At 42.4% G+C, this 13,427-nt stretch overlaps 1 protein-coding gene across 2 annotated transcripts in view; it reads right to left on the reverse strand.

Annotated features, from left to right (window-relative positions):
* SATB2 (SATB homeobox 2) overlaps positions 1–13,427 on the reverse strand; it is a 127,683-nt gene that overhangs the window by 97,629 nt on the left and 16,627 nt on the right. For both annotated transcript variants that reach the window (XM_064718735.1, XM_064718734.1), the window contains one exon: positions 9,664–9,840. In XM_064718735.1, the coding sequence (XP_064574805.1) occupies positions 9,664–9,840 (177 nt within the window). The remainder of the gene's footprint in view (positions 1–9,663; positions 9,841–13,427) is intronic.

A 13,427-nucleotide genomic window follows, 5' to 3' on the forward strand; every position in this document is an offset into this window, starting at 1 on the left:
TAGCTTTATTGACAGTTACTTCATTCTAGAAGAATTATTTTTCATTTGGAATAAGGTCGAAAGTAAAATTGCCCATAAATACACAGTGAAAAATGCCCCAACCTCATCTCATCCAACCTCATGCAATGCCTTTTTTTTTAATCACACCTGTATAAATATGTATTATTTTAAATTGTCTGGATAAATCAAAGGTATTTACTGGCCAAAAGACAGAGTATGAGCAATCCTCCATAAGCACTCCACCAGTAAAGGAAGAGACACGTAGCCTGAACAATCAGGTAGCTCAGTGGATGAGGAGGGTACACACACCCATTTCTCCCAGACATAGCTTGAATTTGAACCTTCACCAGTACTCTGAGTGGGTTTCCAGTGAGCAGGATAGTAGGTAAAAGGAGGTCACTAATAGCATTGTCTTCTGCTCATCCTTTCCCATTCCATTCCATTAAATGCAGCCATTTAATCTGCTGCAGACCCCTGATGACAAACAATGCAGGAGGGCAGATTGCCCTTGTAAAATTCAACCGGTATGAAAGGACCCAAATGTCAAACACAGCAGCTGATTGACAGCTTCATTTATATTCCAGCAAGGACCAGGAGGATTAAAGCCAGGTCCTCTCCACAATGCTCATGTACAGCAGTGAGAAATTGTCTGAACTGACCCTTTGCTGTCACTGCCAGGAGGATCTCTCCTGAAGAGACAGAAGACACTGAGCAGGGGGGTCAGTGTGCTGGCCTCTCTTTTGCCATTTTAAACCATCTGTTTAGCCTCCTCAGATTTTCTACACCTACTTTGTTAGGTTTTTCAGTTTAAAACCAAAATGGTTTTCACACTTAGTTTGCCTACATGTTTAAAGGGGACTGAGAAGTATTGCTTTACACCACAAGCTTCCGTGGAGCCAAGCAGCTTTGTTCTCCACATGTCCAAACCAATTGCCCCAAACACGAGCAGCAAGATTCAGAATGGGGCACTGATGATAAATGTGTCAGACCAGACACCAGCCAGCAGAAAGAGCTCTGCTTTCTCTCCAGCAGTACAGCCATCACAAATGCTGCACAGGGAACCTGCACCCAAGGCAAACCAGGAACTCTGAAAGGTGGGATTTACTTCTAAATAAGCAGAAGCTGATTTGGGGCACGTGCCCTACCTCTGTTAGGTTAAAGAAAGAAGAAGCAGCTGAGGGTGGGCTCGGTTTTGTGTGCCTGTGGGGAAGGCAGACGGGGCAGGGCAGTCTGCAGCTGGAACAAAAAAAACAAGCTCTTCATGCCACTGGGTTAAACGGCTGCTTTCCTTATCTAGAGGAGGGAATGGAAAAAAAATTCAGCAGATAAGAATATTCTTAAAAATCTAAAAAAGAAAAGAGAAAAAACAAGGAAGGAAGGAAAAAAAAAAGAGCTACTCTAACATGTTAACCAGCACCAAGCTTTGCTCATCCTACTGAATGTTTAAATATTTAGCTTGTTAGCTAGCAGACTGTTAACTGCACCTCATTTTCCTCTTCGGGACAGGGGAAGACCTAGCCTAACCTAATTTATTCCCACTTTTAAATAGAGCACTGCTTCATTATCAGATTCATGAAGAAGAAAAAAAAATGAGACAACAAAATTTTAATTAAAACTAATCAAGACCATTTCTCAGTTTTAGTCAAAGCCAGTAGTGTTTCTCAGACTAGAAGAGGATAGGTTCAGCTGAGAGGCTGGGAAGGGAAACAGGACAAATCTAAATTTATTATATACTGGTCTAAGTTTTAAATCAAGTACACACAGACCTTTCAGAGTGAACTTGATTTTCTTTTCACCTCAAACTACTGTAATGGTTGCTGTTACACAAAAAAGCCTGTGGCTCCACTTCCCCAGCATTTCTTCACTGGTTTATAAAACTGACAGAGTACAGCCAAATCTTTTCCTGAAGAGTACAAAGCTTCAATAAGCCTCTGTCCTGCAGTGTTACCTTTTTGCACGCAGCCTGCAACATAAAGTGAATGGAAAGCATTAAAGAACGTGGCCCTCACCGAACTAAAGCACTGATGCACTGTTCAGCCCGAGCAATATGGCTCAGAAACAAAGGAGACAAGAACAAAAGGTTTAATGATTTCTTCCCAGAGCATAGCCCGAGTTTGATCCATTGTCACCATGGAACAAACAAATGACACACACACCACCGCAACAGGTTCACTGGAACCGGCAGAGCTGCCACCAAAACGTGATGTGCTCCAAAGCACTCAACGCTGAAGTCCCTTTGCAGGTATGTGGGATCTCACAGAGAGAGGGATGAAAGAGTCTCACTGGAACAACCAAAGCCCATTGTGTCCCCTCTGCTCCCTCCTTTCCCCCCTGCCCCCTCTCCTGCTTACGAGCCTGCTGTGCTCAGTCACAGACCGCAAATGAGACGGAAAGCAGCGTCACAAGTGCTAAGCTGTTCAGGGCTACCTTTACTTACCCTCCTTTAAGCTGTTCAAACACTAATAAATTACCCATTTACTTATACTACCCAGATGTTTGCCATCTAGAAAAATAGATTATTATTTGTAGAAGGTTTTGTTCCAATACAAGAATCCTGTAAATAATATATTGGGATCAGAACGCCTGATCTACATGCTAACTTCTGTATGCCAGTTTGGGGAGGGGTGGCAGGAAGAAAAGGAAAGACAGACACTTCCCGACCACTAGTCAGAAGTTAAGAACTTTCACACAGAGCTTATCAAAAACTAAAATATTCACTGGAGATCATGCTGCTGGTATAATGAAATGGAGAATAAGGATGACAAGTAATCTGATATTAATTCATTAATTTAATTCTGAGCTTTTGCTTCCACATATATATTACACTTTTATATAAATATATATTTGAATGCACGTATATGTATAAAATGTGTGTGTACTAAATTATAAATATACCATATAAGTGTTTTTATATATAAACCAAAGTAAAACTTAAAATATATTCCATTTATGTATCTATAAATATGACATTCTAACATTTCTTTATATGTCACATTTTCCATAAAAAATGCAACACTAATTTTAGCAAAGCCTACAAATACAAGGAGGCTCAATCTTTGTTGCTTCTTTTAGTTTTTACATAAGATTTCTTAAGAGTTCTGAAGAACTCTCAAAGAGAATTCTAGGGCTTTAATTGAAATGGCATGAGATGCTGAATCGTTAACAACAGTGTCTTTCAACCCCTGTGTCCATTATGCACAGAAATGCCTATCAAAACCCACAAAGAACGAAGACATTTTCAATATTCTCATTAAAATGTGACTTTGTCTCACAGTTCCAGCTAACTGAATTTCACTTACAGTTGTCATGAAGTTTTGTAGGGTAGACAAAACAGTGATTTGCTGGTAAATGATGTATATAGGGAGAGAAATAAATATTTGAGAAGTTCTTAGCCCTCTTTTTTCAGACATCAGGGAGAAAGACAAAGAATACAACTCAAGCAATGAACAGTTCAAGAAGGAGCAGCTTTTACAAAGAAAACTTTGATCTGGATGGCTGAGTAACATTGCAAGAAATCCAGTCTGCTTAGCAATCTCAGACAAGTTGTCATGGAATTGCACAGCAGTTTACTGCAAGATGTCAGTACGAGCTGCACCCCTCACACATACTACTGCTAAATTATTTGATTTGGGCCTTTTATAAAGCCACTGCAAAACTGGAGAGAAGAAAGAAGAGTTTACCCATTATAAATATCTGCAGTAGAGGCGAGGGGGACAAAGGGGATTACTAAAGGTAAGGAGCTGTTAATTAGAGATGGTGTAAAATGGAACTGATTAAAAGAGGTGTGAAGAGGGTCGGGTGGGTTTCTTTCATTTCTTTTGGGGTGGTTTGTTTTAAATCTTGATTTAGCAGGGTGAGAATAGTCCGTGCCAAAAGAGTTTGAGCTTAGAGAAGTACAGCAGCTTTCGACAGACTGACAACTCAGTTACTCAGACCAACATGCTGTCTCTATTAAAATGAAAAAGTAAAAAGTGGCAGTAAGGAGTGACAGTCAGGAAGTGACCCAATGTTATCTGACTGATCACTGTATCATCTTGTTATTTAAGGTATTATATCACCAATGTCACTCCAATTTATTAAACTCTTCTCATTAGAAAATCTTTGATCACATGAATAGGGAACCATGACTCAGACATGAGTGACAGTGGGCTGAGGGGTCAGAAGATCCCAGATTACAGCAGTCTTGTAATTCATTGCACATTACTCACATAAGAAACCTGAACTCAGGTTTCCTCTCATTTTTTCCTGTACTGCTACCTTGCACTTGAGTAGAATATAGCTTATCTGGTCTTCCCAGCTACAGCAAACTTGGCTGTATTCATCAAGCACAGTTCAGCAGGGTTTCACCACACTTTTACCATACCTTTCTTGATACAGAAATATAAAACCAGCTTGTGCGTGTGTGTTCAATACAGTACCCAGCTGGCATGTTCTCCCTTTACCTGACATTCAGTTGGAAGCTATTGTGGTTCTGGAGACAGCACAGATGGGAATATTTCACAGGATCTTTCCCTACTAATCATCTGCTCAGGTCCTTCCAATTGCCTCAGAGCCCTACCCTCTTGTACCAGCTTAGGCAAATCCATTCTCTCATCGGTATTTACACCCTTCAAATATTTGTACACATGGTTATAATCCCATAAGGGGCAAGATGGTCATGCTGCTCACACAAAGGCTAATCTGAGAGAAGGAGCACAGCACTCTGGCTGCCACATTCTTACACACAGCAGCCTGGGGCTTGGAATGATTGGCTGAACAACACCGTGTCACACAGATCTGGTCTGTGCTTTGAAGTAATACTGAAAAGCAGGCCACAAGTGCAAGGGGCTTCCAATTAACAGCAGCGAGCAGGGCCGAGCACACACATTTAAACCCTTGAAGGAAATGAACACACTTGCAGCCTGGGTTATTTCCTGCCCCAGCTATGTGCACTAACAATCCAGAGGAGAGTTCTCAATGTGTCTGTGCCTTGGTTTCCTTCCTACACAGTCAGGAGAGCCACCTTTCTCTCCTACTGCAGCTGACTGTAAAGACAGCTCCCCCAGTGCTCCACAACACAGCTCTCTGTAGAAGCACCAAAGCCAAGCTGACCTTGTGGCTGCAAGCAATATCAGAGCTTCACAGTCAGGCAGCTGGAGTAGGTCCTCAGGTACCTCTGGATGTCAGCTACTCTGGCCAGGCACTGATTGGCCCCAAAGAATTCTCCTCCTTTGCACTCCAGTGATGCAAGGCTGACAGGGCTGAAGTGTCTGATCTCTGCTCACTAAGCCACAACCCCCAGAGAGCATCACTCACCTCTGAGTCCAGCTATTGCAATTCCACATGGCACAACAAGATACTTAAAACCTTCTTCCTGCCTTATTCTTGTGCTACACCTTCCCCACCAACCACTGCTAGCCTCTCCTTCCAGCCTTTCACTCCAACCACCCACACACAGCTCTATGCAAGCACAAATCTTCCTCCCTCTCCAGCCTATAGACAGCACTAGAAGAAACTGGGCACAAGAGAGGTCTCTGAGGCATAAATGCAAGGCACTGCCTCTAGCAACGGCCCTGCTCAAGGTAATGCACTGCTTAAGAACCAGAGCTTGACAATCTCTATAGTGACAGGGATGGGAAGGATCTCTTGCCTTGTGATAACTTCCCTCCGCTGTTTTCTCACTCCTCTTCCTCTTCAACTTGACATCTGAGCATGATTTCACTCTTCTTCACCCCTTTCCTTGCCATGGCCACACACAGCAGGTAACCCAGTCAACCATCCCGCCAGTGCCTGGCTAAAGCCACCCCCAGAGAGCAGCCAGGGCAGGCACTCCACACTGCGCTGCCAACACACCCAGCTCCAGTACCTGAGAAGGCAAACTCCATTTCAATGGCCCATTCAGCTCTGCTAACTTCTGCCAACAATGCACATCAGTTCCCTGTACGCACTCACATCAGCTAACAAGGAACTGGTCAAAAGAAAAAAATGTGCATCCACAGGAAATCACACTATTTTCTTTTTCACACGGATTCTAAGAAGGTAAATACTAAAAGCATCAAACTAACACTGTTCTTCTTCCACCCCACAGAGGAGGGAATCAGCTTTCACAGCAGGTCCCAAAGCCACAGGAGAGCATGCAGGCAGGGTACACCAGATTGCAGCTACTTTCATACTTTGGCCTCAGCACTCAGCGCTGTATATTCCATGTACCCCCTACCAGCTCCCTTCTCTTGCATGGCCCCATTAGAATACCTCACCCACAAGAAAAAAATTCATCAGGGCACGTAAACTTTATTAAACTACACAGAGAACAGGAGTCCCTTTAAAGCATGACTCTTTTCCTCTCTAAAAGGCACATGTAGCAGGTTCCCTACTGTCAGGTGTAGACTCAAGTGATGAAAGAAAAATACATAAATGTTTATTAAACCTTTGTTGCCATTTACACCACCAACTTTCACACCCCAGCGCCAAGCTGTTAACGAATTCCCATGCTGTTCCAGAAGACATTTCACAGCTCCTGTCAGAAAAGGGAAGTTTCACAAGGGCAGCACTCGCTGGAAAAGTCTCTGCTCCCACCACCATCAACAAAAAATCACAACCAGCTGTTTGTGGAATAAATGTGTTCTGCCCAAACTGTGTGGGGATAAAGAGCTTCTTCCAGGGAGGCATGGGACCACCTTCATGTATACCTCCTGATCTATTTTTGTCCCAACACTGTTTGTGCTAAGACTTACCAATTTACTGAGCAGCCAGGAATAAAACTGATCCATAATAAGCCAAGTGACCACAAGCCAGTACAAGAGGCTCAGGCCAGGCGACCACTGTGTGCATGTTACAGCTCAAATGTTCGGACACAGCATCACTCTTGGGGGAGCTCTGCAGCTCCAGGCTGCAGCCCAACAGCAGGGCCCCTCAGGGAGGCACATACCACCTACCACTCTGTGCCATGTTTCCCTTCTGCCAGCCAGGCTCTGCTGTGCTGCTGTACAGCTGGGAAGGGCGAGGCAGGGCCCTGCACACGAGGCACACACCAACTCCAGCCTCGGCAGCTCTGCAGGGCTGCCATGGGGAACTGCAGAAAAGGCAGAGTGAAATCCTACAGCAATTCTCTCCTCTGCCACAGCTTTACTTTCCCCTCCAACCAGTTCTTCAATCTGCCACAGAAGACCCTGTTCTAAAAGAACAGGCAAAGGCTTCTTGCAGGATGAAGTGAAATTGCTATTCCCCTCAGTGTCATGGGACCGAAATAAAGCGCTTTCCCAACTCAAAAGGTGACAATTGTTACATGCCAAGTTACAGCTTAGACAGCTTTCACAATACCAAAGCTTGGACAAACTCGTTTACTTTGTCCCTGGAGGACATAGGGACACCTACTCATGTCACTGTTTTGCAGAGCATGATGCTCAGAGCATTTTGAAAAATGCACCTACCTGAGGACCTTCAACCTCTCATGCAGATCCTGTAATTCAGTTGATCATAAAAAAGAACTAAGTGACCGTTTATGAATGTTTTGCTAATGGAAATCAATTCCAAGCACTAGAACAGAAGCAGACTTGTCCTACAACTATAATGAATAAAGTAAATAGCTTTATTTTTCCCACCTTTTTAATATCAGAGAGTTGTGTTCCCAAACAGATTGTTATAACAGCAATTTACTAGCATGGTTCTGTCAACTCTAGGTAATGAATTAGGGCCCTACATTCTATAAATTTTCACATTAAACAAAACAATCTCACAAATCTATTGGCTGTCCCCACCTGTACCTCACCCCTCAGCTTATAGACAGCTATCACAGAGCCAAGATACTGCAGGACATGCTGCATACTTCAGCTTCATACCTTAAGATCAGCATGGCCTGCAGTATTTGTCGAAGATGTCTAAAAGATATTGATGGACTGGCCCTTCAGTGTGAAGGTAAATAACCTGACCAAGAGATTTGTTAGCTGATGGATGTTTAAGGTATTTTCTATTATTCTCAATATTACACCATGAGATGTTAGAGGAATGTAATAGCTGCCTTAAAGACGAAAATACCTTAGTCTTTTCTTTTAGACTAATTGCAAAAATTAGAGATTCAACTTCTATTTTCTAGTGGAGTTACTGGAGCAGCACATCAAGTGACAGATCAGTATCTGAACCTGCTCACTGTTAAAGCTCAAAAACGCAGTGGCCATTTCCTCCCTGCACAGTGACTAATTTCCTTCATGAGTCAATCTGTCTCCTTCCCTCTATTCCCACAACAGAGCAGTGCCACAAAAGCAAGGTTCCCCCAAGTGAGATGCTCAGCCTGCGTGGGTCACTGCACTGGATGACATGCCCCCTTGGAGCAGGTTTTCTGCAAAGCCCATTCCCCTTTGCGAGTGCCAAGAATCAAATCTTGGCCACCTAATGCAGCATGTTCCACATGTTAGCTCGCAACACGATGAGCAACTGTGTTAACTGAGATGGATAGTGCTGTCAAACAGAAAGCTGGCTCACCAGGATGGAAACAGTGGGATATGCTGACCTTCTACATTCAGGAAAAAAAGAGTCCCTAAGATGACACAAAGCATTTTGTATTGAAAACCAAAACAACTGCCTTCTTGCAGGGCTTTTACTACCATATTGTGTAAATAAACACATGTACATAAACTCTGCCTATATGAAGAATCTGAGCCTCTCTCACAGAGCAGAGTCTGACAGAGGAAATGAATCATTATCGCCCTGCTTGGACAGAAGTTTGCACAAGGAGCCCATGCGATTAACCACTGCCTGGAACTCCTGGATTCAACACCACCACTGCTCCTCCTGTTCCCACATTCAAATGCCTAGCTATACAAAGCAACTAAAATCAACAGACAAAATTCAAATCCTCAGGCAAATTGCTTTTAAACTACTCTAAATGTGCACAGGTTTTATTGGTGATATGGAGAGAAACTTACAGGCTTCTCATCCAAAAGAATAAGCACTGAAATCACTTGTTTTAGTATTAAAAACCCTCTTCAAATTTGAAGTTCATTCTGAAAAGATTTTTCACAACCTACCACCTCCTGCCCATCTCTCTCAACATTATGATTTTAGGTTTGGGTTTTTTAGGCTTATATTTTGGGCAGAGAGAGAGAAGCTTTATTTTAAGATTTTGCTGCTAACAGAGAATAATCTGAGTGGAAGGGACTATAGTGCTTTACAAAGGGTTTTACAGCAATAAAGTAGGTAAGTGAAAACAAAAATCAGCCTGCACACTTAGTCCTACAACTATTTGCCATAAAGACAGCATGCATATATATGAAACCATTAGCTAAAATGCATAATTTAAAAAATTAAAGACTACAATGAGCTGTTCAAAACTGCCCTGATACAAAGAGGAATACTACATACCATCTGGCTGTACAGCTAAAGGTTGTATCTTCTGTGCTGACTTCCTCGAAGCAGCAACCTGCCTCCTGGTGCAGAACAAGTGTGTCATGAATATCCTGACTGATCATTATCAACAGATTTCACACTTCAGCAAGATCTAGCTAATGCTTTCTAGACAGGCTAAAAACGTAGGGCTTGTTATACACCTAGTTTAGGATTAAGCAATTAACACAACTGAAATAAACACTTCCAAGTTTTGCTACCAATTTTCTTACTTTTTCCTTACATCAAACAACCCCAGGTGCTGTCTTCTGCAGTGCAGAGAAGTGGGAAAAAACTATTGAATACCTTGTGCCTGAGCTGCAGAACTGTGGGAATACCCCAGAGCCAGGAGCGCTGTCTCCACCAGCTGGCTAAAGAGCACATCTTTGCGAACCAGAACGAACTCAGCATGCTCTTCTCGATTATCGTATTCAAGAGAGGCGTCTGACTGCTCCACCACACAAAAGACTGGAATCATCAAACCTACATGGAAAAAAACACCAAAAAAAAAAAACCAACAAAGCATCAATAAGAGGAACATGAACTGTGTCATACATGTCTAATTAAAGTCGTAAATTAACACACCTCCTAGAAGACTCATCGTAAATGGAAATCTGCCTTTCTTCCTTGTGGGATAAGTTTTGTTTGCTTTCCAAGGAAAATACTAAAGTCTCATCACTCGACTCATTTAAAAACCACACTAAAAGCTCTAGAGAATACAGTTCAGGAACAGAATCATAGCCAGCACAAAGATGAACAAGACTTCCTAGTAACACTTTTTCAACATTGCAGAAGTCTGCTACAGTTCCATGAATGTACCTATTTCTTTCAAGTCATTTCTCCATATTCAACCATATGAAAGCCTGACCCACAAATGCCATTTCTGCTTCTCTCTACACAGTGAATGTATGGAGAAATCAGCAGAGGGTGGTCCCCTTGAGGGACCCTGGGATAGCTGAGCATTTTAAGACCATGGTACATTCTCACTGTACAAGGAAAATACTTTTGAATTGATTTTGTTGAAAATTATAATCTTGTGTTGGCAGCTGATGGTCACTCAGACCCAGAGAGACCCACAGCTGCCTTTCCAATGCATCCATGAGGAGTGTGAGAACACCTCTTTTGGAAAAAGAATCAAGGATGAGGAGGAACCACAGAAGTGAAAAACTCAGGGGGTGGTCTGGATTCAATTTTGTTGTGTTTTATTGCAAATCTACTTTTGTGGTTACAGGATCAAGTTATCTATGGCATTAGATAAATTGTGAGGCATGAACTTGAAGGGATTCAACACTGCAGGCAGTATAGAAGCGTGCCAATTTGCAGGAAACAGCCCCACAGTGCATTCCCAGAAGGAAGAGGGAACAGACTGAAAACCTTCAGCACTGCACAGCCATTTCCACCACCTGCTACAGGCCAGTCTACCTCCAGTCACAGACATTTTTTTAACCGGTTACACATAACTTGTTAGTCCCTAGATAAGCTAGAAAATATTGGTGCAGAGAAAAATCTCAGCCTGAAGCAGTTTTCCAAATGTGCCATTTAAGGCTCGTTGTCACCAGCAAGTTCACCTCTAAATCCTGTTCTTCAGAATGAAATATAATCATTTCCAGTAGACAACAATTACAAAAAAATCTGAGTGTATTTGTGAATTTTGGACACAAATCACTGTATTCCTGGACCAGACACTTCTTTAAGGGAAAAAGAAGAAAAAGCCACATTTCAGTTTTCCTTCACAAAGTCTATTAAATATTTTTGAGCTACGGTCACCAGCTTCAAAACCTAATACCTACAAACCAATAGCTATGTATCCCTTCAGAGGAGTCACTCTGCCCTGGAATAAATACATCATATTAGTATCTGCTAAGGAACTTAAATACTCCTTGTCTTGAATTTTGAGAAAGTAGATCTACTTTAAAATATATTTTAGATACACAATTCTCAGTTAGTGACTTATCTAGCACAGAGTGGCTCTCAATTTGACATCCTAACTGCAGAAGCTACACACTACAATATCCACTTGACGTGTTTCAGCTCTTTGTTTTAAAACAAATCTCAAAGTAACATGAAAGAAGGTTACAGCATCACATTGATACCGCTCCCTCTTCACTACTTGATTCTGGGTTAAATTGATGCATTTTGCAAGTTCAAGCAGCCAAATTCTAACACATAGTGCTAAAAAAAAAAAATCTCAGTGAAAAAAAACCCTCTAGGTGCTTTCCTGAAGAGACAGCACATGGGTGATCACGTTCCTATGAAATAAGTGACAAAATTTCTTTTCCTATCAAAGGTTAAAATTTGAATTCTATTTGTCCATACACCATTTAACTAGTTAAAATAAAAATAAGTCTCTTTAAGTGACAAACTTCCAGTCCTGTCGAACATACAGGCTGTCACAGCACTTTTGATGGGGCTATTAATGTCTTAGCAAAAGATTAAGATAATTGGCCAAATGCTGAGGCTGTGTAATATCAGTTGTGTAAATTACATTTTGGCAAGACAGAAAAGGTGGTGAAGCAAACTGATGAGAGGAATGTCACACTGTCTTTTATGCTCCTGCTGGAAGCTTTCCTTGTCATACAACAGTCTCTCCTCTTCAGCACAGGAGTAGCACCTATTCTCTGCACTCATTCCTTACTGTCTGAGTACAAACAGGATCTCAAAGGCCAGAATGGATGCCATACATTATATCACTTTATGGACAGCACTAAGGACCCCACACAACTCCTGCCCATGATGACTTTCCTGCCCCTTCCTGCTGCCCATGCTTGCAGGAACCCTGCTAAAGAAACAGCTTTTGGAAAAACATCTCTGAACTCAGTGACCCAGAGTAACTGATGATAAAGTACTATTAGTACCTTAAAAACAGAGAGCAAAGGGCAGCTTACCACATCTGTCTGATGTGATCTGATACTGACCTATTCTCATGCCTCTCACTATAGCACCTGGAATCTTAATACTGATTTAAAAAATAAAATAAAAAGCAACAGTAATCAAACTTATTTCCAAGTCAATCTCACTCCAAGGAAGTTTCAACTGCTTTGCTCTCTATTTCGCATGAGAGAGTTAAACTGTTGTATCTCCAACGAACTCACTACCTCAAACTTCTCTGTTTCTTAATGTTATCTGAAAATGAATATATTTCAGTACTTTGGGATCAAAAGGAAAAACTTCTGAAGATGCCAACATGCTCTTTACATGCAGATATACATCATGGCTTGCTCCTACAGGCATATATTACACCTCCAGCTCTCTACAGGGCCCTTAGAGAGCAATACAAGTTAGTCACTACTCACTGTCATTCCACCTGAAGAACTTGGAGCAGTACTCAGAGAGCTGGAGACCAAGCATCCATAACAGTCTCAAATGCAGCGCTACTGCAGTGCAAGCCAGCCTTACTCATAAATGCTGGAGCTCCTGAGCTCTTTCCCTGAGGAGGGATCCGCCAGAACCGCTGTCACCCTCCCTCGCCCGTGCACACACACACACAGCGAGCAGGCTGGGCCCGGCACTGGAGCGGCACAGCCGCTCCCCCAGCTCCAGACAGGCTGCAGGCAGCGATGCTGCACGACACACCGCACTGCTTCTCACACAGGGAGAAAGCCAGCAGTTTTCCGAGGGCTAAAAAGGAAAGAGTTTGTTTCCTTCAAGGACAAACACAAAGCTAGTATGCACACAAAACATCACCAGCAATAGCAAATCGCACTACAGGCTTTTACTCCTGGATTTTGATTAACGTAACTGAATCATGAACAGCTCTTTCGTGCTTCCCACAGAGCTATGACGCCACAGAGATGGCATCAGCTTAAAATGTCAGGGGAGCATAAACCAAGATCTACAGAAAAGCTTTTATAAGGACATCCATACACAGCAAGAATTCCATCTAACCAACGAAAGAGAGCAGTGAAAAACTTCCCAACATTACCCAGAAGAAGAGAATGGTTAGCAGCAACCAGTACCTCTGTATAACATACATATTTAAAGCACATCAGAGATGAGATTTAAGCTCTGCTATTGCTTTCACGGAAAAGTTGCAATGTACAGAGGATCTGTACACACACTTGCACTTTTCC

This window comes from Zonotrichia leucophrys, chromosome 7, assembly GCF_028769735.1.
Source record: "Zonotrichia leucophrys gambelii isolate GWCS_2022_RI chromosome 7, RI_Zleu_2.0, whole genome shotgun sequence".
Classification (NCBI taxonomy): domain Eukaryota; kingdom Metazoa; phylum Chordata; class Aves; order Passeriformes; family Passerellidae; genus Zonotrichia; species Zonotrichia leucophrys.